The sequence below is a fragment of the Scyliorhinus canicula genome, chromosome 26 (genome assembly GCF_902713615.1).
Source record: "Scyliorhinus canicula chromosome 26, sScyCan1.1, whole genome shotgun sequence".
NCBI classification, from domain to species: domain Eukaryota; kingdom Metazoa; phylum Chordata; class Chondrichthyes; order Carcharhiniformes; family Scyliorhinidae; genus Scyliorhinus; species Scyliorhinus canicula.
This window is the reverse complement of record NC_052171.1, coordinates 1,123,089-1,150,838: the sequence shown is the minus strand read 5'-3', so window position 1 is coordinate 1,150,838 and position 27,750 is coordinate 1,123,089. Positions and strand designations below refer to the sequence as shown.

Genomic DNA, 27,750 nt, shown 5'->3' with positions numbered 1-27,750 from the left:
GCTACAGGTGGCAGGAGGAGGTGAACTATCTCAGATTTCCCATCGGCAATATATTTATGCCAAAAATACAAATTCATATTTTTGTAGCTTAACCCCCCAAAAAACAAAGCTGTTGGTTCCAGAAAGTGAGTTAAAAAAGCTTACATTCAAGTGAAAAGTAAACTGTTAAATGCATTCCATTTAATGAAACATTCTGTGAGGAGAGGACCACAGACTAAAATTCCCAGGAGAGTCCTCTTTGCTGAAAATGATCCTGGTCTGCCTGTCTCAAACAGCACAAGGTTGCTGTTCACTAAGACACTTCAATGATACATCAAGGAATCATACTTCTCTCTATCACTTGCACTGCTTTCAGCAAAATCATCATTTCTGCATAAAAATATCTTTGGTCATTTGTGTCTTTATTGAAATCAACCCATCCGATTTGAAATGTATTTCCTCAAATTCAGAAATACAAAATCCAGCCACCTTTGAGGCTCCACCATATTTGTCTGATGAAGCAACCAAGATGATGATCACTGGTCGATATCCCTCTCCACAGCTAAGGGGCAATGAGGAAATCGTAGCACCCAACTGTCAGCACAGACTGAGGATTGAAACTGGCACATTCTCGATCAGAATAGCATGATTTAATTCTGAAGTCATTTGCAGAATCATTGGAACAGAGCTCTGTTCATCTGTAACTAATGTGACAGCTATGAGGCTGCAACAGACTTCCACTGTCTCTATTCACTGTCCTTCTCATTTCGCTCTTGCAGTTTTCTATCAGGTTGCATGTATGAGGTTCTGGTTATAATAAAGTCTTGGTGTCAGATGTAATGCACAAGTTAAAGTATGTGTCTCAGTCTGTGACCCCATCCTGAAGCTCGAGAGAAGTGTTACTGCCTTTGTTTTTGGGACTTGGTTGAAGGTTATTTTCAAAGATCACCGTGAGGCAACTTCCCATGCTCTCTCTTCCTTCGCCTCCACCACCCACCCTTCCTCTTATGCCCAGTTCTGGCAACCTTTCGAAGGCAGTGAACTATGAATTGAGGATGAATGACACATTAGGTTGTAGATGTGTTGGGGTGAAGTGGAGGCTGTCTGTAAATATTCCTGAGGGTCAGAATGTTATGACCTACCCCGCCCCAACAGTAACCTGGAGAAACTCTTGGCTACCCACAATGCTAATTCAAATATTGCTGCAATGTCTTGGAAACGTTTGATGACTCTAACAGTCTGCGCTTGTAATGAGAGTGATGGTGGAGTAGTGGTATTGTCACGACCTGAGTAATACAGAGGCTGAGGCTGGTGAAATGAGGATAAGTCCAAATTTGAAAGCTAGTGTCAGTAATGGTGACCAGGAAACTATTGATTGTTGTAAAAACTCATCTGGTTCATTCATGCCCTGTAGGGAAGGACATTTGTCATCCTTGTCTGTTATGGCCAACATGTGACTCCAGACCTACAACATTGTGGTTTACTCTTAATTGCCTTCTGAAATGGTCCAGCAAGCTATTCAGTCGAAGGGAAATTAAGCCAACAAATGCCCATATCTCAGGAAAGAACAAAAAGCACTAGAGAAAGCTTGTTGCCTGATCATCTCAAAACATGTTCTCTACACTGAATTTGAGCTTCCATTAGGGCTGGAAAGAGAGGAAAGAGCTAAAAAATAGCCACACTGGCTGGGGTGCCAATTCCTTCACACTTCCAGGTCATTTTTGTGGATGTCGGTTTGGGCATGGTAAAGCTACCTGCTGTAAGGTGTGGATACTGTTAGGTGTGTTTCAATGAAGTCTTTTTAATCTTAAAGTTAAAATATATGTATTTATTAACTGAAAGAATTATTTACATATATACATGAAAGGATTCAAGCTAGGAGCTGATCCATGTTTGTTTGTGCATATGGCTCTGTCCAACACTAGACTGACCCCTAGGTGTGCTCTCTTACATCATTGTGTGGGTAGTAGTGTACTCAGTCCACGTTAACTCTATACTTGCCAGACCCTTATACTACACCTCCTCTCCAAGTCCTTATCACAACTTTCAAGTTATACTAGTTTACCCTACGTAGTTACATTATTATTACTACCCCATCTCCTCTGTTCAGGTCTCTGAGTTTATAGATTCAGGCCATCTGAAGGACTTCTAACCCTTCCATAACTCATTCACATGACTATTGGAGGAGCGGTAGGCTCTGTTGTTTCAGGTAAATCCGGTGAATTTGAAGGTTGTTCTGGCACCTGGATACCTTTTTATTCTCTTTTTCCATTCCTTGGTATTGAACCACTCTTTGTCCATTAGGTAGTTGTGGTGATAGGTAGTTGTTGATGTATCCCGTATTTTCCCAGCAAGTATAAACGTTGTGCTAGTCCCCACAGTATTTTTTCCTTTTCTTATCATAGAATTTACAGTGCAGAAGGAAGCCATTCGGCCCATCGAGTCTGCACCAGCTCTTGGAAAGAGCACCCTACCCAAGGTCAACACCTCCCCCTATCCCAATAACCCAGTAACCCCAACCAACACTAAGGGCAATTTTGGACACTAAGGGCTGCCCCACTATCGTTGTGCAACTTGCCATGATGCATATGAAAGTTCACATTTAAACAATTAAGCCTTTATTCCTATTTATTTCATAATTTTGGCCAAATTTAATTATTTTTCTTTGTTTTCAGTTTTTCACACTTATGATTCTTCTGACTCAACTCAGCCATAACTAGTGTCCTAAAAAGTAAGGTTAAGGGGTGGGGGGTTGTTGGGTTACGGGTATAGGGTGGATATGTGGGTTTGAGTAGGGTGATCATGGCTTGGCACAACATCGAGGGCCGAAGGGCCTGTTCTGTGCTGTACTGTTCTATGTTCTATAACTCTGGTAAGTTAAGCTGTTTTTGTTTCATAATTATCTGTGGAACTCTTGAATAACAACTTTGCCTGAGCATTCAGTTCATTCGGGATCTTTCTTCCGTGATCACTGACTGCTCCTCAGACTCTTTCAATTCATTTGTTGGGTCTTCAGTTAGTTCCGTAGAACTCACCTTTTCTACTTTTAAAGTCTGAATTTGATCTTTCATAAAGAGCAACTCATTCTTCATGTTGTTTAGATTGGCCCAAAGCTCAAGATGCTCATCAGCTTTGGTTGTTGATTCTACTTTCAAGCAACTGTTCTGAGTCATCAGCGATTCCTTCTCCCGTTCCCTGTATTTTGCACAATGCTTACTGGAGACTTCTGACACTTGAAGTTCACCAAGTTTTAATGAAAGATCCGTTTGTTGAATTTGTTTCTCCAAGTTGATCATTCAAATGTTTCACGCCCTCGTTCAAGTGTATTACTTCCTATTAGCGACAGTACAGTCTTCTCGTTAGTTCTTGTTTTTGCTTATCAAACGCATCTTTTGCACATGAAAGTTGATTCTCTGCACTGATCAGATTTGCCTTGGCCGAGTATAATTCCTCTGTGTTAATATTCAAGCTCGCATTCAGTAATTGTGCTTCTGCTATTCGTTTTTGAGATTTCTACTTTTTCCTGTCATTCTGGGTTCTTGATTTTCATCTCCTTATATAGCCCCTTGGAAGTATGGGGTGCAATTTAATGGAAATAAAAACAGAGGGTGGGATTCTCCAACCCTGCGTTGGGTTGGAGAATCGCTGGGGGGGGGTCAGGGGATGCAATTCATGCGATACCTTCCGATGACGGTCCGCCGGTTCTCTGAAAGTTCCCTGCCTTTCTGGCACCCATGTGTGGCTTATTTACGTATGCCATTTTTCACATTTAGTACTTTGCTGTTTTTAAGCTCAAGTGCTCACAACTTGAAAATTTAAATATTCGTCAAAGGCTTTTAATACTTCACTTCTGTTTAGGATTTATCAATGCACTACATTTGGATTACATGACTTGCAAACTCACCAAACCAAGATAAAAAGGTATTAATCTTGGCTTTTTCTGCCTTTCCACTTCCACCTGGTATACTCTGATAGTTTAAAAATTCTCTTCTCCAGGACTCTAATTTTCCACTAGATTTGGCCCTTGGATGAATCCAAATTGATCTGATGAGTTGGATTTTTGATCCATGGTTTTTTTTTGAAAATTATGTTTAATTTATTTCGGCTTTGAAAATGCTTCTACAGTTAAAAAAAAACCTCATACGAAACAGTGTTAAAAAATTGGTTAACTAATCCATTAGATTCTGACGGTGCTTTGAAAACCTTCGCTCAATATAGCTTCATTTGTTTGCGAATCGCATTCCAGAATGGCTACGAGCTGCTCCAGAGTTGCTACAGCATCCTCCAACACACCCACATTCCACTCCCCCCTCCCCCCTCCCGCAGGAGAGACCATCAATTGAGGGGGGGCCTGGGGTTGAAGGTCAGAAATAGCACCATGAATTAGTAGTAAAGATCCCATGATTGAGTGGGATCAAGTGGATCCTTTGAAGAGTATAGAGGTTGTCGAAGTAGAGTTATGAGAGAAATCAGGAGGGCAAAAAGGGGACATGTGATTGCGTTGGCAGATAAAAGCAAAGGAGAATCCAAAGAGCTTCTACAAATACATAAAAGGCAAAAGAGTAATTAGGGAGAGAGTGGGGCCTCTTAAGGATCTACAAGGTCATCTATGTACGGATCCACAAGAGATGGGTGGCATCCTAAATGAATATTTCTCATCATTATTTACTGTTGAGAAAGGCAAGACTGTGAGAGAACTTGGGGAAATAAGTAGTGATCCACAGTGGGCTAAACAGCTGGTTTGTAATGTAGAACAAGGCCAGTAGCGCGGGTTCAATTCCCGTACCGGCCTCCCCGAACAGGCGCCAGAATGTGGCGACTAGGGACTTTTCACAGTAACTTCATTGAATCCGACTTGTGACAAAAAGTGATTATTATTATTATGCCTTGAGGAGTATACATATTACAGAGAAGGAGGTGCTGGAAGCCTTAAAGCGCATCAAGGTAGATAAATACCCGGGACCTGATGAAATGCATCCCAGGATGTTGTGGGAGGCGCGGGACAAACTAGTGGGTCCCCTAACAGAGATATTTGAATCATCGGCAGTCACAGATGAGGTGCCTGAAGTTTGGAAGGTAGCAAATGTTGTGCCTTTGTTTAAGAAGGACTGCAGGGAAAAGCCCGGGAACTACAGACCGGTTAGCTTAACATCTGTGGTGGGTAAGTTGTTGTAAGGTATTTTGAGAGACAGGGGGCGGGATTCTCTGACGCCCTGCCAGGTCGGAGAATCGCCGGGGGGCAGCGTGAATCCCGTCCCCGCCGGCTGCCGAATTCTCCGGCACTGGGGCATTGGCGGGGGCGGGAATTGCGGCGGTCGGCGGCTGCTGGCAGCGATCCCCCCCGGCGATTCTCCGGCCCGCGCTGGGCCATGGCCACCTGTTTTCGGCGGGTTCCGCAGACATAAATCATGACAGGTCCTTACCGGCGGGACCTGTCTCCACGGGCGGCCTGCAGAGTCCTCGGGGCGGTGGGGGGGGGGGGGGGGGGAGATCTGGCCCCGGGGGGGGTGCCCTCATGGTGGCCTGGCCCGCGATCGGGGCCCACCAATCTGCGGATGGGCTTGTGCAGTGAGGTCACTGGTTCCCTCCACACCAGCCACTGTCAACCTCCGCCATGGCTGCTCCAGAGAAGAACCCCCCCCTGCGCATGCGCGGGATGGCACCAGCACACGCTGGCGCTCTCGCGCATGCGCCAACTCGCACTGGCCGGCGGAGGACCTTTGGCGTCGGTTGGTGTGGTGCCAAGCCCTTCCGCGCCGGCTTCTGTGGCGCCAAACACTCCGCCGCCGGCCTAGCCCCTGAAGGTGCGGAGGGTTCACGCCACTCCTCGGCGCCGTAGTGGCCCGCCCAGGATCTACAGGCATTTAGAGAGACGAGGACTGATTAGGGACAGTCAGCATGGCTTTGTGAGTGGAAAATCATCCCTCACAAATTCAATTGAGCTTTTTGAAGGGGTAACCAAGAAGGTAGATGAGGGTAGTGCAGTTGACATTGTCTACATGGACTTTAGCAAGGCCTTTGACATGGTACAACATGGTAGTTTGTTGCAGAAGATTACATTTCACAGGATCCATAGTGAGTAGCCAATTGGATACAAAATTGGCTTGACAACAAAAGACAAAGGGTGGTTGTAGAGGGTTGTTTTTCAAACTGGTGGCCTGTGACCAGCAGTATACCTCACGGATCAGTGCTGGGTCCACTGTTATTTGTCATTTATGTTAATGATTTGGATGAGAATTCAGGGGGCATGGTTAGTAAGTTTGGAGATGACACCAAAATTGGTGGCATTGCAGACAGTGAAGAGGGTTATCTAGGATTGCAATGGGATTTGGATCAATTGGGCCAGTGGTCCGATGAATGGCAGATTAATTTGGATAAATGTGAGGTGATGCATTTTGGTGGATCGAATCGGGGCAGGATCTGCTCGGTTAATGGTAGGGAGTTGGGGAGAGTTACAGAACAAAGACTAGGAGTACACGTTTATTGCTCCTTGAAAGTGGAATCAAGGTAGAACAATGTGGTGAAGACGACATTCGGCATGCTTGGTTTCATTGGTCAGAACATTGAATACAGGAGTTGGGACGTCTTGTTGAAGTAGTACAAGACATGAGTAAGGCCACACTTGGAATACTGTGAACAGTTCTGGTCACCCTATTATGGAAAAGATATTAGTAAACTATTAACAACCGGAACGGGGAGGTCTCAGCTGAAGGCTGTGATCAGAGGAGAAATTATCGCCTGTAAGACAGGGAAGAGAGGGCGGCTGGCAGCAACTGATAGACTCCATTCTGGAGGTCGACAGAAGAATCTCCGAGGCCCTGGCCATGGAGAAAGAGTGCAGAAAAGATTTACTGGGATGCTACCGGTACTTGATGGTCTGAGTTATAAGGAGAGGCTGGATCGACTGGGACATTTTTCCATGGAGCGTAGGAGGCTTAGGTGTGATCTTACAGAGGTCTATAAAATAATGAGGGGCATAGATAAGATAGATAGTCAACAGCTTTTCCCAAAGGTAGGGGAGTCTAAAACTAGAGGGCATAGGTTTAAGATAAGAGGGGAGAGATGCAAAAGGGTCCAGAGGGGCAATTTTTTCAGAGGGCGGTGAGTGTCTGGAACGAGCTGCCAGAGGCATTAATAGAGGCGGGTACAATTTTGTCTTTTAAAAGGTATTTAGACAGTTATATGGAAAAGCTGCGTTTTGAGGGTTATGGGCCAAATGCAGGCAATTAACTTTGTGGTAAAAACTGAGTGGTATAGACAAGTTGGGCCGAAGGGCCTGTTTTCATGCTGTAAACCTCGATGACTCTACCCACCTGCCTGCAATGGATAGTAGGCCTAACTCTTTAAGAGTCAGATTTCTGGCCAGCTATCAGAGGCTGACTGTAATTTTTCTGTCAAAGATCCGAGCTTCCCGCTGAGGCAGATTAGGTTCTTGGTGGTGGTCTCCCAGCTGTGGATCAGGGAGCCTGAGCTACAGGTAGGGCTAGAGGTCCTTCCTGTGTGCCTGCGTTCACCCAGCACATTGATACTTGGATTAAAAATTGGGTTTTTAGTTTAAGTTTGAAGAAACATTGGAGTGAGGGAGCCTCCTTCTTGAAGCCTCCTCTCCTGTATTTACTCTCTATTTTCTGCCTGTTAGTGCTTTCAAACGGGAAGGCCTCTGATTGGTCCTCCTGCTGTGTGGGCTCCTGAGTGCTCACCTGCCGTCTCTGGTGAGCCTGTCCCGATGCCAATTAAAGGAGCACCCCCCTGATTGTGAAAATCACAAGGGAACGAGTCAGCATCTGGAAATAGCCATGACTTCTGTTTCCGGCTGCTGGAGAGAAATTCCATCGAGGAATTTTCTAATTCTTTGATCAATTATGGTTAGTTTCTTGTTCGTCAAGTTCCATACACAATTCATGACTTTGCCTCCAATTGCAAGATTCATCGTCTCTCTCAACTTATTCTTTTCCTGATCTTCAGTTTTTTCTGACCTTTTACACTCTTCGGTCTTTTAAAACTCGTGTCACATCACTTTATCCGTAACAACTTGATTTTAGCTCCCCTGGTGACTTTTGACTGGTATAACATGTGACAGTCTTGGGATTTGGGTGAGGTCTCATCTGCACAATATTTTGATAAGCCGGCACTGTGCTTATTGGGGAAGACGTGAGGAAACAAGTTAGTTCCTCCACAGGTTCAAGCTTCTCCAGGCTCCTGGTTCATTCAGAAAACTGTTTCTGCAGTCGCTGGAAATAACTGGTTAACCCACTCTGCATTGATTGATCTCTAAAAATTATGTTCGGATACTACTATTGTTAACATAAGGCCCCTGCCAGTTTTGCCAGCTGGCTGTCCCTATCGGGTGTGCTTGAAAAAGTTGTCTGGGTCTCTGGCAGGTCATGGATAGGAGATTTCAGGTCTCCAAATAGCTTTTGCATACTGTCCTGCTTTGCAGTGTGTGCAATAATCAGATGAAATCACTCTCTTCTTTTCCCCTTTATTACAGTGACTGCAGACAAAAATTCTGACATCAGACAACTATAGCAGTCTGTCAGGATCAGAGGTTGTATACATCAAAACAAAGTAAATGTGCTGAAATAGCGATGCCCAGTTCAGATGCATTTTCCTTGACTTTGACCTTGCTTTTTTTCCTTTTTCAAAAAATATTTCAAACTATATTATTTTTAATTTCTCAGGTGAGTTTGGCAGAAATTCTGCATTCCTCCATTCTGCAAACCATCTATTCTCCTCTTCCACTTGGCATTCCCTGATGACTATAGTCCGAGCAGGAAGTCTCAGAGCAACACTTCAAATTACAGCACTGGCAACAGAAAACATTACTTCTTTATTTATTTTTCTCTATGTGTATTATGACACCAAAATCTGGACACATAGCAGGCTGACTCCTGAGGGATTATGAGAGAGAGCTAGGTATTAGATTTACAAAAAATCTTCCATTATTACTTCAGTTTATTTTTAACAAGCAATTTTATTTTTTTTCATCAACAGTTCGCAAAGTTATTAATACAGCATAGTTTCACTTTAAATATCTAAAGATTCATCAGGCTAGATTTGACCAATCTGAAAACTAATACAAATCACAAAAGCAAAGAGCTAACGCTATACAAATTATTTAGTTGGCATCTCAAAGAAATAACTCATAATTATGTAGTCTTTCTTGTCCTCAACATCTCAAAACACTTCCCACCTAACAAATTATTTTGAAATGCACTTACTATTGTTTTGTCGATAAACACAGCGAGCAATTTGTGTGCAGCAAATTCAACAAACAACAATAAGATACATGACCAGTTTCTCTGTTTTTGGAGATGCTGGTTGAGGAATAAGAACAGAAGAAATAGGAGCACAAGTGGGACCAATTGAGGCTTGAATAGTCTGTAGAACAGTAGTCAAATTACCCATTTCTATATTGAATATGATACATGATTCTACTTGTGGAAAGAAATTCCTCCTTTCCTCTTCTCACACTGAGACTATTTTAAATTGATGCCCTCCAACACTGACATCCAAACCAAAAGATGTCAGCCCCCTATTTAATAAACTCTTTGCGGATCCATTGCAAATACTCCCATTACCACAAGCACCTTGTCATACTGATAGCTTTTTTGCATCCCTGACATTGTTCTGGAGAATTTGTGCTGTACACTCATTGTGGTTTTAATCTCTTTTCTGCAGTCGTTGCCCAAAACTGCACTCCACCTCAGCTCTGAACATTGCCTGTTCAAATTTTCCATGACATCATTGCTTTTACAGTGAGTGCAAGAGCCCTCAGTTCAATACTGGAGTGACAACCTAGATTATGTGCTCAAGTCCCAAGGTGGGGTTCAAACTGACTCCAGTATTTTTGAACTCAGAAGGAAGTGTGGTACTAAACTGCACGCCTAATGGAGAATGGATATTCCACTGGAGCAAATATTTTATCCAAACAGTTCTTTGCAATGTGTAAACATTTTAGATTTTACTTGCCCGATGACATCAAAATTGAGACCAATACTGTCCTTAAACTAGCATCCACTTTTCCAGACGACACAGAAGAGACCAACAGCAAAAAGCTTGGCTGACAATGATTTCTTGACTTTCTTTATTCCAATTGTGAAAGACTCTCCATCAAAACAACATAGTAAATGTCAACATTGTAGTCTGACTGTGTTTTTCCTCCTTAGCCAGAGGAGGGATTTCCTAGAGTTAGGCAGCTCCAACTTAGGTCAGTTGAAATTGCAACTCACCTTCCCCAGCCCCCCACTGCATTCAACAAAATGGGACTGAATATATTGCCTTCAATTACATCTTGAATGGCTGAGAAGCTTTGGGGGGTGGAGGTCTCCATCTCACCAGCACATTTATTTTCAATGTATACTTTTGTGCATAGGAAGCAGAACCATGTGAATATAATGTATTCTCTTCAGGATCTTCCTTCTCCTTCAACCTTTCCTTTGCCCTTTTGACCCCTTGCTATCCACTCAAGAGCAATGGTATCTTTAAGATTGGGTGACTGTGGTATGGGTTGGGGAGGTAGTTAAATGTGTCTTTGATGACAGCGGTAATGACTTGGCAGCCTATTTTACACACTAGTTTCTTTTCCAGAAACAAAATGTGATAGAAAACTGGGTGGCCTATGAAACTGACTGACATTTTGCTCGCCCCCATATTCTACCTATCATTGAAGACCAATTGAAGCTCCTCCCTCCCTGATCGGCACATGATGCACACTTTCTTTTAATGCACAAATTCAATTCTGCCAAAAAGCCGTCTCCTCACCTCGGAATCCATTTCCATTCCCATTGGAGCAGGCCGGGGAGGGGGAGTCTTGGGGTCGGATCACCGGTGCAAAGGCGCTCTTCTGTTTCACTGCGGGGAAGACAGAAGATGAGAAGGGAAGTATGGCAGATGTGCTGGAGGACAGAGGGACTGCAGAGGCAACAGTCGGACTGGAAGGCATAACTGTAAGAAATCAAAAAAAAGGGGGAAGAAAAGAACAACTCTGTCTTAGACATAAAGGACCCATCTCCTGTGGAAGTGGAGTATCAGATGTGTGAAGTGAGGCGAGGTTATAATTTAAAGGAGCACTATCTCCGCAAGACAGCATTTGGAAAACACTTTAACAATTTGAAAATACACGGTGATCACCTCAAAGCATGTGTTGAAAATGTTAAAACATTTTTTTTTGCTTTTATTGATCTGAAGCATGAATTCTGTTTTCTCTCCTCAGATGCTGCTTGACGCGCTATTGCCAGCATTTTCTGCTTTAAGTTTAGATTTCCAGCAGCTGCAATACCTTTGCCTGCTGATTTCTCTTTTCACACTCTTCTTTCATGAAGGCACTGACTCTTGTTGGCTGCGTTGTCCAGGTGCTAGTACCTCAATCTTTATGTGTGAGCCTGGATGGTGAGTGCTTCCAAGCTATAGAACGTAGGGGAGAACTCAATCCTGTCCACTCTTGACACATTCCCCAAAGGTAGCAACTGGGGAGCAGTTCGGGTGATTTTCTACCTTTTTGTGAATTTATGCATTGGAAACTAAAAGCATGACATTTGAGCTGCTGTCGATATTTTAATTGTGTTTACACTTTTTAATTAGTACTGCAATACTGGGTGGAGGTTTTTTAATACTATTATCACTGTTGACACCTTATTTTCAAAGCTACCAAGGTTATTTTCAACACTCAGCTACATCCCTAATTTCAGCAGCTAACCCAACACAGACTACGGTTAGGATGATCTAGTTCTCGGGATATCTTGATCTGTAGTCCATTTATCCAGGGAGGGAGCTTATGCAGATCACAAGAATCAAAGCAACCATACATACATCTTGTAATCTTAATGCATAAAGAGAAGGGGTATAACTAACTGCCCAGAGACAAAGCGTCAAATTTGTCAAAAATCCAACACTTGGCTGAGTCCCTGCTTTGGGATCATGAACTTTTCATGCATGTGCTGTTCCCCATGACCTTTTTCCAAGCCTACTTCCACCTACATAACTCTTGTCTCCACCTTGGCTCACCCCACATGATGCCAAACTGTGCTTTTGTTACCTCCAGACTCAACCATTCCAATGCTCTCCACTTGACCTCTGATTTTCACCTCCTATTCACTCGAACTGATCCAAATTCTGCCACCCGAATCCAAATTCATACCAAATCCCATTCAGCCATTCCCCCCTGCACCCGGTGACTTAGATTGGTTCCTGGTTATTATATTTCTAGAATTTCACTTGATGGAGATGTTTGGAAAGCAACATGGAAGTGTAGAACCCCAGCATTAAAGCTTTCTTTCAAACTATGGTCTTCACAACTCTTATGTAGTCTGGGCTAGCAGTTTTTTTTGTTTACTCACAGGCTTTTGGTGTCATTTACAAAGTCAACATTTATTATCCATTCCTAGTTACCTTTAATTTACAAGGCTATTTCAAAAGGTTATTGAGAGTCAATCAAATGTCTCTCGGTCTGAAATCACACATACAGGCCAAACTAGGTAAGGACAACAGATTTCTTTCCTTGAAGAACATGAGTGAACCAGATGGGTTGTTACAAGAATTCAGTAGCTACGTATCGCCATTACTGGTACAAGCTTTTTATTCCAGGTTTTATTTATGGACAGAGTTTAAGTTTTCCAGCTGCCATGTTCAGTTTGAATTCATGTCTCTGGATTATTATCCCAGGCATCTGGATTAACATAGCCATGTTGCTACTGTTCCCTCCCTAACTGAAAATAATTCCCTTGGTTTTGTTGGCTTTCCAACATGTGCAAATCTTAATGCCAGGTTTCATTCAAAGAACCAAAGGGTAATAAAGAAAAAGGCAGAAAGAGAAATTCAGAGAAGAGGCTTGAGAAGAAAGAGAAAATGATGCATTGATGCTGCTCGAGCATCTCCTGTGGTTGTGTGGTAGGTAGAGCGCACTACCTTCAGCCATGACTAAGTTTTTGGTATCAGGCAACATCAGGGACATGACTGAAAATCTCAATTCTGTTCATTGATCTGTGGTGTGCAGTGAACTTTTCAAAAGCTCATCCTTTACAAACTGCCCGTGAGCATCACTTTCAGAGAGTGAGGAAGCCACAAGTTATTTTTATCTGTGATCAATTTTGGAAATTTAATTCACATCATTGTTTTAAATTCTCAGTCGCGCACTCTGTCGCTATCGTTGATAATGCATTGCTCAGCTTAAAACTCAATGTTGCAGACAAGAAAGTAAATGGGAAAGCAATATAAAATTTGGGCTGCAGGCAGAAGTTTCTCACGAACACTCTGACACTGATACAAAACATAAAGTTACTGTAAAAAAATATACTGAAGCATCAGGAGCATTGACATCAGACCATATTACTGCAATATTAGTCTCAAACTAGAAAACTGCAAAGACCAAAGAGGAAAACCTTAGATCGAACTAAAATAATGTGTGCCATGATGTGGAGATGCCGGCGTTGGACTGGGGGACTTTAACCTGGTGTTGTAAGACTTCTTACTGTAAAATAATGTGAACTGATATCAATGCTTTTTTTCCCCTTCTGTTCTTCCTTATCCACTCTTTTCTCTTTCCATTTTTATAACTTTAATCTGAAGGATGGAGAATTCTGAACAATTCAAAAAACATACACCGCTGTTTGCTGAAATGTGCGTCTCTTGCACATAACTTGGTGCTGTGGTGCCCAACATCTTCAAGCTATGACAAACACAGAAATGTATTGTCCTTGACACCCTCCTGCAGGACCAGTGAAGCAGGATTAGAGTGGGGAAGTAATTGAATAATTTTGTCTGTAAACATAAATCAGTCCACATTTTAAAGTCACACATTCTATCCTTCATTTTGTATAATGGTTTGATTCTATCTAATTGTACATTGTTAAAAATGACAATTTGGGGAAGACTAGAGCTGATTCTTGCACAGGCATGGGCAGCTGTAGGACCATCACAGCATGACAAGTTTACATAGCAATTTCTATTATAAATCTGGACACAGGAATTTATAAATTATCCATATAACAGGAGACTTTTTTGCAGACAGGGAATTCATGCAGATGTAGGACTTTTAATATATTATGCAGACACAGAAACATAATATGCAGTAACTCACAGTGTGTCATATCAAATGTACATATGTGTTATACCCAGTAACACACAGTGTTCTTTTATATAATACATATAGGTGTGTTATACTCCAGGAACATACAGTGTGTTACTTTGTAATATACACACTTACAGGAACATTCAATTGTATTATTGTGTAAGTATACAGTGTTTGATCAGAAAAGTTTAGAAGTACCACACTCAATGAAAACATGGCGCACAGATAGCACCACCATCTACTACTAATTTTAATGGAAGAAATAATCAGAGACACATTGGAGAACCAAGGGAGTCAGCAAAGTTAAATGCAAGACTGTGTTATATTATAACCAGTCGTAAGTATCATTGTATCAAACATTTTAATCTAATTTTAGAATGATACTGAGGACACGTTTGAGTTGGCTGTCATGCCTACCAGGGTGAATATGTTGCCAAGGCTCACAGTCTAGGCTTGCATTTGTAGAATAATCACCTAGGTAAGGGTATTGGAGGGCAGCTTGCTCCTGCGCAGCTGTGTTCCAGCCTGTACAGGTTGTCGGGAAAGAACGGATGAAAATTGAGTAAATGGGTTCTCTGAATACTGCATTAAATGCAGTGACATAATTCTCCCAATTGATATGTGACACAAGTATCTGGTGGAGACTTGATAGTCCGAGGAGGCATGACAAAAGGGACCAGTTGCTCCCATACCGGCCAAATTGTTTGTGAATTCGAAACAAATTAGAAGATTGGTGGCATCCTGTGATGTTTTCCTGTGCCCTGCAGCTTCACTCTTTGAAATAAAGATTCATCACATTGTCTCCTCTAACTTCCCCAGGACCAGAAAACTGTGGAACACCTTACCTCCCTCCTTCTTTTCTCCTTTCCTTCCTTCTTTAATCTGCAGATTTTTTAACACCCAAGCTTGATGCCACTATTTCTTGACTTATCTCATCTGGTCTTCTATTTTCCCAACCCTGGTGGTGTCCTGCATTGTAGCATGGCCCTTCATCTAAGTTTCTCAATTAAAAATAATACTGAAGTTTTGCCAATCAAATACAAACACATTGTCACATTTAAAATCTTGTCAAGGCTGTTGTGGAAAAGCTAATCATTTTCTCTATTAGTCTCTTTGGGGCCCATATTAATTTTGTGTTGTAGTGTTAACGAGGCAACAACAAATTAGCAACCCCTTTGCAATCAAGCCAACTGAAATAAGAACTGAGGAAGAGGTAAAATGGACACGCTGTCACCCAATTTACACTACCAGACAAAATTACAATACACTACTTGAAGTCTAATATTGGATTCCTAAAAATTGTCATGAAAATTTTCAAACCCTCGCTGTAGTTATGACGCCAGTCATCTGTTGTGGGAGTACTTTTCCTCCCTCTTCTGAAGGCTTTGCACATTTGGGTACTGTGTTATGAAAGCACGCAGTCCTCCAATACTAAGCCTGTTTGATTGTTCTTCATGTGAATTGAATGTCCAACAGGCCTTTTAGAGTCATTATAAATGAGCCTGATTGTATCTTTCCCACTCCTCAGGGTTACGAGGTCTGCCTGCAGCAGCCTCACCACTTGGCCAGCTTTGAAAGCTAACTTAAACCATTCAGAAATTGGACCGTCCGACAGCAACCCAATTGACAAGAGAAGACAAGACACCAAAAGCCCAACATATCACACATATATCAAAATTATTGAGCCCAGCTTCAAAAAGCCCTCTCCAACCCAAGATAAACAAACAAGTGAAACAGTAAGCTACTGAGAGCGGAGACACTCATTCTTTCTAGATATAGTCCCTTGTTATGATTACACCAGGCAAAATTGACACTTACTGCCATAGGGTGAGCTGGCAGGAGAGCTGTTTAGGAATCCAGGAGAACTGGGCACTCCGAGGTTTGACATTGGCACGTTGCTATAGCCATTGATGTTACCACCTACTGTGTAGTTTGACTGTTGTGGTGAATGGGTGGGTGCATACCCACGTGGAGAGATGCTGCTGCTGTTGTGGATATAACCTGTACACAGAAACAGAGGAAAGGTGGGGTTAGAGTACCAATATCATGATATTTGAAGTAGTATTTCGTTCAATATCAAAATTAACTTTGTCTTTCAAACAAATATCTTTTCCCAGCTCTATGATTATAGATTCCCCCACACTGCAATATTTCACCTAATAGCAGTGACCACAGAATGATTGGTTTTTGAACTGTCTGCTTGTCAATTGATGCAATGAGGTGAGGGACATCGGTGTCTCAGTGGCTGAATTGGTTAACGTACTGAATTCCATATGAGTGACCATACTTCCAAAGAAGGTCTTAAATGCCCTGGTCTCCTTCGGTGCACCAGGGCTACTGCACATCTCTGCTCCTCTGGGCGATGGAAGGGTCATTCCTGCAAATATGAGTCTCCTGATCACTGCTCTGTGAACCATGCTGGAATGTATGTACGTATGTAAATCAAATAGAACGTAATCGGGATTGGCTGTAATGCCTTCCAAAGATGAATAACCTGCAATGCTCACTGTTTCGATGCCGATCTCTTGTATGGGACCTCGTTTAAGACAGTGGGATTGGAGGAAAGACAACAGGAGATTTCTATTGTGTTGCAATAAACAGGAAAATTGGAAGAATTATGACTGAATGTAGGAGTGCAAACACTTAACGCAAAGTGAATAATATTGAGAATGAAAGGGACCTGACCACTTATGAAAATTAGAATCATTAGAAGAAAGGGAAATCCTTGTTTATCCTGAAGGAATGAGGCTTCCATCCTGTTTTCTGTGCTGATACTTTATCCTGACTCCCTGTTGCACGTGCACATGTCATTAAAGATCACAGATTGACAGTAACAGTCTAAGTGAAATTATGTCTGCTGTTTGGAGAATCTAGGACTAAGGGGCACAGTCTAAAATTAGAGCCGGACCAATCAGAAATTCGTAAGTATTTGATGTTAGAAATGTGGAGCCTTCTTCTGCAAACAATAATTGACAATAGATCACGTGTTAGTTTCAAATCTGAGATCCGCACATCTTTGTCAACCAAGGGATATGAGTCAAAGTCGGGTACAAGGAGATGGGTCACAGATCAACCAATGGTGGAACAGACTGGAAAGGTTAAGTAGTCTATTTCTGTTCCTATACGAGACATCCTTCTCCTCTGCTCTTTCCCCAACTTTATTCTCATTTGATGTGCAGAAGGCTGAAATAGTACTGAATGATTTATGAAGTAGACTGCGGAGCGCAGGAGAGAGAAAAAATTGATGGGGGCCATTTGTGTCCATTCCAGTCACTCCAGGTTAGGATGTTTAGAAACAGCGAGGGGTTTTCCATTTACATCTGCCTGAAGGGCCTGTCAAATCTGGAATGCAATCAGCACGTGTTTAACCACAGGGACTTGGCTGAATAACAAGACAAAACAGATGTGAAGTCATCAGCACCGACAGTAACTCTCTCTTTATCTCTATCTGATCTACCATTGCTTGGTACCAACGGAGTGTACCACAACCGGTCTTTGCATAAACAAATAGATTGAATGACAGGTCTGCAGAGTCTTATTACGACCTGTCTGTGGGGGTAATAATAACAAAGACTAAGTTACAAAGGAGTCAGTGACAGCCAACATTTTTTCATAAGTGTTTGCACAGTTAACAAGCAACCAGAAAAGAGTATATTAGCTTGCGTGTGTGTTAAACTCATTCCTTACACAACACTGCCATTGTCTAATGACTTTACAACTCCTCGCGCCCACTCTATACACTGCGATGAAATAATATCAAATGATGATTTCCTGTGACAACAGAATCTGGGTGAGGAACTTTGCCAATGAAGTCCTCAGCAATGATGCTGCTGCTCATTTTTATAGTTTCTTTTGTCTTCCTCAAGCTGATTCTGAATGAAGAACGATTGTTAAATGCTGTCATCTAAAGGTTCCTGGTTTCAAACATTCACAAAGATTTTTGGCTTGTGCTTAGATTAATCAAAAGCAGCAGAAGAAACAGGAGAAAGAGTAGGCCATTGCGCTTAACTCCATTTTCCTGCCTCATACCTATGTCACTTGATTACCTTCAATTCTTTTCGAAAATTCCGAAGGTTCACAACATCGAGTGAAGAGATTTTGCTTTAATTCAGTGCTAAATAGCCAGCCCCTTACCTTTGCTGATTAATTCATGGAACAAGTCTGATGAACCTTTGTTGCACTCCCTCTTGGCAATAATATCCTTTCTGAGGGAAGGGGACCCAAATCCCCTTGTACACTTTTTTTTTTCTTACCATTTCGAAAATACTCTGCACATTTGTTCCTTCTACCAAAATGGATGGTCTCATATTTTTCCACATTATATTCCATCTGCAAAGTTCTTGCCCACTCACTAAGTCTGTCAAAATCCTCCTGTAAACGCTTTACATCTTCCTCACAACACACATTCTCATCTAGTTTTGTATTATCTGCAAACTTGGAAATATTACATTTGGTCCCCACATCCAAATCATTGATATCGATTCATACATGTGTGTATACCAAACTTTTGCGATTCATGCTTCAGGACATCCAGATCCTTCTGAATCTCACAACTCTACAATCTATCACCATTTCGATAATAAGCTTCTTCTTTATTCTTCTTGCCAAAACAGTATTTCACATGTTTCCACAATTATACCCCATTTGCCAGATCTTTGCCCACTCATTTAGCCTATTTACATCTCTTTGTAGCCTCCTTACACCCTCTTCACAACTTGCGTTCTGACCTATTTTTGTGTCATCAGCAAGTTTACCAACCACAGCTTTGGTCCCTTCATCTAATCCATTGATATAAATTGTAAAAGTTTGAAGCCCCACAATTGATGCTTGTGCACACCACTCATTACAGCTTGCCAACCAGAAAATAACCCATTTATGCTTACTCTCTGCTGTTAGCTACCAATATACTATCCATGCCATTATTACCCCCTACACAATGAGTTTTTATTTTCTGCAATAATCTTTGATTTGGCACCTTATCGAATGCCTTCTGGGAACCTAATTACATTAAATCTACCCCTTTATATACAGCATATGTTGCTTCTTCAAAGAACTTCAAATAATCATGTTTACTCTGCCTGATTACATTGAATTTATCGAGCGATAATGTCTTTCCTAACAGCCTCCAACATTTTCTAATTTTCTTGAGTTCCTCCTTCCCTTACATTTCCTAATTTTTAGCTATTTCTGGGATGTTGCTTGTATTCTCTATAGTGCATATTACCTCTTCAATTAATCTGCTATCTCCTTATTTTCTATTATTAATTCCCCAGTATCACTTTTTGTAGGACCAATGGTCACTTAGTTAACACTTTCCTTTTATCAATATCTATAGGAACTCTTATTATCTGTCTCACTTGAACTAAATTCCCAACTCCTCACTCAATCTATATTTAATTTGGCATAGTTTGGTCACTTTCTGTGTGCATGAATCCTACATCATTTAAAAAAAATTCATTCATGGGATTTGCACATCGCTAACTCGGCCAGCATTTATTGCTCATCCGCAACATATCAGCAACTTGAGATCCTTGCAAATTACTGGAAGCTGGATTAAGTTTTCTGAGTGGTCCACAAAGCTTTATGATAAGCAGCTAAACAGTCTGAAAAAACTAAAAAGTTGGACACCTGTGCTTGAGAGTGTTTGGTGAGATAAATGCCATCCTCCAGCTCTGTTCCCTGAAAAATTATCGAGGTGAAGAATGGATTCACCGAAAGTGTCCCCAGGCTCTGTAATTCTCTCGGATTTTGGAGTGTAATCTAAGAGACGTGCAGTGAAGAAATTACATTTCATATCTCCTTCCATCTGCCTGTATGATTCACTTTCAGGATTCTATCTGCTCCAGATAAAGGTAGCAGATGAAAAAAGGGGATCCAGTGAGAAGCAATTATTCAAACACTCTGAAAGGTTACAGTGAGACTCCTTGAAAATGGTTCAATCAAAGATCATCAACATTGAGCACCTTCTAAACCATTGCTCTGGTGAACAATGAAGCCCATACAAGTTAGAGTCAACACTTGGTCTTTGTTCCTTCAGCACAATATTATGAAAGTGAATTGAATGCCTGATCTGTACTCATATGCTTGCATCTTACCTTGGCTGTTGCCCTGTGCAGACTCTGAGATGCTGACTCCCAGCTGACTGCCATAGCTGTTCATCCTCATCATGCTGCTGTGGCTGGGAGTGTTGGAGAGAGTAGGAAGCTGGCTGGGGGTCCGAGGCACACTGTACAGAGCTTCTGCAATATCGGCTGCTCTCTTCAGGATGATTTCCTGTAGAACATAAGAAATCTTACAAAATGGAAAAGGCCATTAAGCCTGAATCATGACACCATATCTGACTTTAATTAATTCCTTCCTGGACATAAAAACTGTGGAATTATTTTTACATGCAGGTACCTCAGTGTCCTTTCCTCTGAAAATCATGAGGCTATTAAAACCTAAGCATTGTGTTTCCCTAGTTTAATTTCACTGTGCTTGCATTATGAGCCTTGGTCCCTCACCTAGAATGTGAATTAAAATACCATCAATTAAGGACATTTCTGAGCCTCACCTACTGATCTACTGACCATCTCCCTTAAAAACTAATTGACTGGAAATGCATTTAATTGCCTTTGAGCTACTTATGCTCTCATCTCAACTGGCTTCCTTTTTTGGAAGCCTCAGGCTATTTCTCCATTCTAATTTTCCAGCATTATTATCCCAGAGATGCTGATTCTTGTGGTAGTCCAGTTCCAATGGCTGTGCTTATTCTCTATTATCTCACCCAGTTCATTCTTCATGTTTGAGCACCAACAATGAGCGTTGTCAGGCTTCTCAAATGTAGAGCACTATGGGCAAACACTTCTGACCTTGCCCACTATGCTACAAGTTCACTTTCTGATTATTCTTCACTAATCCAAAGGCATTGAAAGTAACTGTTGTCCCCATCCCTAGCCAACATCCTCATTCCCCAGTACCAATTAACTTAACACATAATGGGATTCAGCCTGGGACCTCTCTGGTCAGAATGGGATGGTACCAGTTCAGGCCACTTTAAAGAAGTTAAGATTATTTTTTCTGAGTTCTTTTGGTTCTGTTGTAAAGCGAGTGCTACATTTTGAAAGTTGTTTGCAAATCTATCCAGTCAATTGTGAAGATGTGGTGTAACTCTGATTATGGAGGCATCATTCCCAGGGTTGTTATGCAATGTCATCAGATTTCTCCATGTTTTAACTTCACCCCACCCCACACTTTTTAATTTAACTTTTTTACTCATTTCACCTCTTGTAACTTTTTTTCTTGCTATTTAAAAATCTTCAACGTATTTTTGAACCATTGGAGCACTGAAAAATGGTTTAAAAAATGCCTTTGAGATATTGCTATTCGGTAGTTGAAGAACAGTTCACAGGGATAGATACTTGGCTGAGTGCAGCACTGAAATCATTCATGCCGAAGTCAAGTGGGAAGGAAAGGCGAGTGAGACAGACACATAACAAACCACTGACACATAGAAGCAACCAGAATAAATCAACAACAAATCTGCCTTCCACTTTGAGCAGTCCTAAACTGTACCTCAATCACAGCAATTGTTCCTGTATTGTTCCTTCAATCCACCAATGGAAACCATTTGGCAATGAATCAGCAACCCATTTTCAAACATGTTGCCGCTTTTTATGGTTGCAGTGAAATTGCTTTTGTTATTTTCACATTTCTCTGTATCTGATGGATCTTTGAATATCTGGATAGCTTGGGCTACACTCAGTGATACAGACAAGATACATTCCAGGGTTAATCACTGCGTCATTTAATCCCAGAGTGTTATGAAGACGCTGTGTCTGGCCTCAGCACCCATATACAGTCCAGTGGTGGAACAGAAAAATCACCCATGAGCTCTTCTCTTGATCATAATCACGCACCCCTGGGTGAAGTATCAGAGGACTATCAGTGGCCAGAGAACTGTAAGCTGACAAGAATCAACACTTCTAAGAATGCCTGGGCGCATTCTCCCCTACCCGGCGGGGCGTTGGGTCCCGGCGTAGGGGAGTGGTGCCAACCACTCCGGCGTCGGGCCTCCCCAAAGGTGCGGAGAATAGGCCCGTGCCGGAGCAGTTGGCACCACACCGACTGGCGGCAAAACCGGCACCAGCGGCCTTTCAGGCCCGGCGCCGGGGCTGGCTGAAAGGCCTTCGCTGGTTCGCGCATACGCCGGTGGTGACGTCAGCGGCACAACCGGCGCATGCGCGCTGGGGGATTCTCTTCTGCCTCCGCCATGGCGGAGGCCGTGGCTGCGGCGGAAGAGAAAGAGTGCTCCCACGGCACTGGCCCGCCCGGCGATCGGTGGGCCCCGATCGCGGGCCTGGCCACCGTGGGGGCACCTCCCGGGGTCCGATCGCCCCCCCCCCCCCCCCCCCCAGTACCCCAGGGGCCCGCTCCCGCCGCCAATCCCGCCGCCATCAGAGGTGGTTCAAACCTCGGCGGCGGGAGAGGCCTCCCAGCGGTGGGACTTCGACTCATCGTGGGCCGGAGAATCGCTGCAGGGACCTTGCCGCTTGACATGGTGCGATTCCCGCCCCCGTCAATTCCCGGGTGGCGGAGAATTTCTGCCACGGCGGGGGCGGGATTTTCGGCGGCCCCGGGTGATTCTCCGACCCTGCTGGGGAGAATTTCACCCCAGAAGAGCAAAACTATATATCGAAGAAAAACATTAGTTATTCAGCATCCTCACAAAACTTCAAAACCCATCAAGTTTATCAGAGTCTCTCTCCGTGTCTGTGTGGGTTTCAGCCCCACAACCCAAAGATGTGCTGATTAGGTGGATTGGCCTAGCTAGATTGCCCCTGAATTGGAATGAAAAAATAATTGGGGACTCTAAATTTATAAAAAAATGTTTGTCAGAATCTTTCCTGTAATGATTTCTGCACTCCATTTCCAATGAAGGATAGGGTAGTAATCATTTACAAGATCAGCACAGATGAAGACAATGTAAAAACCCGTTCTGTCACCATAAAATAGTGAGAATTGCTCCTTCTGACAGTATGAATGAGCTGGTACACCAACAAACTACTCAGTACAAGAAGTGCTATTCTGGAATCAGGCCTGAAACCACAAACCTAAAATCATCTGGACTGAAGCCTAAGACCACACTTATGCAATGCCAAGCCATTCAGCTGAGCTCGTGATTAGAGGCAGCTACCAGTGCGTCAATCACACGTTCGCTTTTGCAAATTCTGGAATGTTGGTATGGTTTGTCTTTGTTAACAATCAATTTGTTATGGTTGCCCTGGTGGTTTTTTGGTCCCTGGTAAACTGATTGTTGTTCAAAACTGGATAAGTTTGTGCTGAGTTAGTTGCTTTCAGCTGGGACCAAAATTTGGGCTCTGCAGTTGGTCTCAGTCGGACAGAGCAGGACAAAGCAGCCATGATTTCCCTGGCTTCTGATCATCACTTGCGAACAAATATGTGTGAATATTAGCTTGAGGAACTGCAGCTCAGTTGGTTAGCTGTGCCCCTAACACTCACTAATTGATAAGAATGATCTATTGGGTGAGATACCAGAGGACTGCAGGCACTTATGGAAGTGGACCCCAGCTGGTATTAGTGGGGGGAAGAAAATTGGGGAAGAGCACTTTCTGAGGTTTGTCTGAGGTTTGCTGACTCATTGGGTGGCACAGTGGTTAGCATTGTTGCCAATGGCGCTGAGGACCTGGGTTCGAATCCTGGCTCTGGGTCACTGTCCGTGTGAAGTTTGCACATTCTCCCCGTGTCTGCGTGGGTTTCCTCTGGGTGCTCCGGTACTCTAAATTTATTTTTTAAAAATTTTTAAAAAGCTTTGTGACTCACTGATGTCAAATGACTTTTAATTGAGCTGAATGGCCTGATTCTGTGCTGCACGTTTTATATAATTTCCGTATTTCTCTACTGCACATTCAAGTAATTCAAGTGTCACAATCCAGGGGATCGGAAGGTGGAACACAGGAAAGGTCAGCTTTCATTTCCATATTTTCACTCAGATAAGGAAAGTATTAGATAGTGAACTGCACAACAAAGTTTCTTTGACAAATCAGTGTAGTCTTCTACAGGAGTTATGTGCTTTCCAGAATGAACAAACAAAGGTTTTTATTTGTCTTTTCAATGTTTACAAAGGGCACTTGATGACCGCATAATCAAGTATTGAAAAATTAAACGTTACAAATTGCAGATTTTAAAAAACGGTTCATCAAGTTGTTGTTCTTGCTTTCTCAAATGTGTACTAAATGCTCCTTAGGCGTCTGGGATGGAATTTTCCATTCCGGAACCAAGTCCCATGGCGCGGGCGGGAATAAAGACTGTTTCCTGCTGCAGAGGCCGGTGGGAATTTGTGCCAAATCGCATGATGCTGGTCTAATTCATGATGCAGTCAGTGGTTTCCCGACGTTTCTGGTGGCAGAGTGGGCTGGATGGTGTGTGCTCCACCATCACATCCAGATAATGTGATGCCAACATGTGATGTATCAAGGGCTCCATGGGGAGGGTGGGGGATGCAGTGGAGGACCTGGTCCAGCGGAATGCCTAGTTTCTGCTGAGGTGTGCACAGACCTGCACTTCATCCATGTAGCCATGGCCTTTTGTAGTGGCTGTGCGCAAGGGTTTGGGGCACCTCGACCTCCCTTTGGTGACTCTTCCCCTCTACGAGGGGCCCTTGGTCACCCAGAAAGAGGAGGGATGGCTGTTGAGCACACCTGGGACTTCCACTAAGGACTCACTTGAAGGCGCCTGGCCCTTCGGAATCCTCCTTGCCTTTGACCCCTTCAGCTTCATTCTCTGTGACCGCAGAGACAGCAGCTGCCCCACAGCAGGACAACCCTTGGGGTGGCCAGAGAACAAGTGCCAAGGTCATCCAACCAAGCACAGCAAACTGGTCAGCGGCTGCCTCCACCCCTGCTGCTGATGTCCAGTGAGCACCAAGAAGTAGGCGGGAACACAAGGTTTCACATGTGGTGCAAGGGTGCACCATGATTGCTAACTTTATGACTATTCGGTAAATATAGTTCATTTGCGTTTTACTGAGATTTGTTGCGGTTTAATTGTGATCTAGCCCCTCAGTCACCCTCACAGCCCAACCATTATCTTCTGAGGGGCAGCTCAGGTTGGGTCTGTGTCTCCCAGAATCTTGCATACATATTGAAGCAAAGGTATTTGCCCTTGCAAGTCATGTGCAAGGGGCATCCTGGCGAGCTGACCCTTTGGCCGGGATTCTCCCCTACCCAGCGGGGCGGGGGGTCCCGGCGTGACGGAGTGGCATGAACCACTCCGGCGTCAGCCCGCCCCAAAGGTGCGCACCTTTGCACATTTAGGGGCCAAGCCCTCACATTGAGGGGCTAGTCGGTGTAAGTCCACGCATGCGCCGGAGTGTCAGCAGCTGGTGACACTCATCCCCGCGCATGTGCAGGGGAGGGGGTCACTTCCGCCTCCGCCATGGTGAAGACCATGGCGAAGACGGAAGGAAAAGAGTGCCCCCACGGCACAGGCCTGCCCGCTGATCGGTGGGCCCCGATCGCGGGCCAGGCAACCGTGGGGCACCCCCCGGGGTCAGATCGCCTCCCCCCCCCCAGGACCCCGGAGCCCACCCGCGCCGCCAGTCCCGCCGGTCAGGTAGGTGTTTTGATTCCCGCCAGCGGAAGAGGCCTGTCAGCGGCGGGACTTCGGCTAATTGCGGGCCGGAAAATTGCAGGGGAGGGCCCGCCAACCGGCACGGCGCGATTCCTGCCCCTGGCGAATCTCTGGTGGCGGAGAATTCGGGACACGGCGAGGGCGGGATTGACGCCGGTGGGGGGGTGGGGTCGGAGAATCCTGCCCCCTGTCTTTCATACACCCATCTGTCCCAATGTCGGAGCATTTTAAATATTACAGGCTGGGGTTCCCTGTCAGTTGTCCAACTGAGCTGATCTGCATCTCCACTACCCCCAAAGACCCAACTCCCATGCAGCATCTCATGATCTCCACCACAAGGCTCTGCATAGTTTTTGTGACTTTCACAATCGAGTTCAATACCTTTACCTCGCTGCCGCTATCACCCACACCCGCCCCACCCATAAACATTGAACAGCCCCCCACAGGTGCAACATTTAATTGTCCTATGATTACTCTTCAATCTATGCCCATGACAGGTAAAGCACGCATTCATACTATATTACCCCCACCTACCCTCACTACCCCTCCGCCTGCCTTCCCGCGGTTAATCCTGCCACTTGGAGTGTGGAAAATTCTGCCCCTAATTTCAGATTCCTGCTGTGACAATGTTGCAGAAGGAAGATCAATGAAACTGATTGAAGAAAAAGATAGGTTACTCAAATGTGCCAAGCTCACCGCTTCTAGAATGGGGAGGTCTCACCCTTCGCATTCTGGGAGGCGCTGAGGCCATGATAAGGGGGGAAATTATTGCATACAAGGCGCTCTAGGATCGGAAGGAGAGGGTGGCTAGACAACAGCTGGTTGACTCCAAACTGGAGGTGGATCGGTGGTATTCCAAGGCCCCGACCGTGGAACTACTGGCGGAGAGGAAAAAGCTACAAATGGACTTTGAGTTGCTCTCCACTGGGAAAACAGTGCAGCAGCTCCGCCAGACATTGGGGGCCTATTATAAGCATGGAGACAAAGCCAGCTGCCTACTAGCTCACCAGCTGAGTAAGCAGGCAGCCACGAGGGAAATCTCTCAGGTTAAGGACAGGAGCTGCAAACTAGTCACAGCGCCAGGTCAATGAAGCCTTTGCAACATTCCACGGAGAGGTATACATCTCCGAGCCCCCCGAGAGGGACCCAAAGATGAGGCAGTTCCTCGGGGAACTAGACATGCCAGTCATGGGGAGGATAGGAGACTGGGAATGGAAGCACCATTAGAATTGAGGCGTGATGGAGAGCATTAATTCTATGCAGGTGGGGAAGGTGCCAGGGCTGGACAGATTCCCGACGGACTTCAACAAAAATTTCACGCTAGCACTGGCGTTCCACTTGCAGGAGTCACTGACTCTCTATCAAGGGTACCCCGACTACCAATGCTGGCTCAGGCCTCAATATCACTGATCACAAAAAAGACAAAGACCTCACAGACTGCAGATCCTACAAGGCAGCTGGAGAGATGCGTGCCAAAAGTAGTCGTGGAAGATCAGAAAGGCTTTGTCAAAGGCAGGCAACTAATAATGAACATCAGGTGCCTGCTGAATGTGATCATGACTCCAACCAGGGAGAGAACACCAGAAGTGATCAGTTCCCTGGACGCAGAAAAGCCCTTCGACGGGTCAAATGGAAGTACCTCGTAGAGGTGCTGGAACGGTTTGGGTTTGGGCCAGGATTCATTGCTGTACAGTACACCCATGGCGAGCATACGGACAAACAGCACCAGATTTGGATACATCTGGCTGCACAGAGGCATTGTCCCCGCTGCTGCGTGCTCTGGTAGTCAAATCATTGGAGATCGCCAGAGTGGAGAGGTATCCAAAGGAGGAACAGAGAGTTATACAGTCTCACTCTATGCAGATGACCTGCTCTTCCACATCTGAACTCCCCTGGCCAGCATGGAAGAATAATGAAACTCCTGAAGGAGTTTGGAGCCTTCTCCAGTTACAAACTGAGCAAAAGCAAAATCTTCCCTGTGAACCCGCAGAGGGGAGGAGCAGAGCTGGGGAGACTGTTGTTTACCCCCACACCAAATTCTGCTTCCTGGGGATACAAATAGTCCATGACTG

The 27,750-nt window shown here is 44.0% G+C and overlaps 1 protein-coding gene across 8 annotated transcripts in view; it reads right to left on the bottom strand.

The window, feature by feature from the left end:
• LOC119957394 (transcription factor COE2) overlaps positions 1-27,750 on the bottom strand; it is a 294,554-nt gene that overhangs the window by 10,613 nt on the left and 256,191 nt on the right. For 4 of the 8 annotated variants that reach the window (XM_038785416.1, XM_038785419.1, XM_038785418.1 and 1 more), the window contains 3 exons: positions 20,143-20,338; positions 15,866-16,048; positions 10,744-10,926 (listed from right to left, as the gene is read on the bottom strand). In XM_038785416.1, coding sequence (XP_038641344.1) covers positions 10,744-10,926; positions 15,866-16,048; positions 20,143-20,338 — 562 coding nt within the window. The remainder of the gene's footprint in view (positions 1-10,743; positions 10,927-15,865; positions 16,049-20,142; positions 20,339-27,750) is intronic. The other 4 variants (XM_038785420.1, XM_038785415.1, XM_038785421.1 and 1 more) reach the window with 4 other exon arrangements.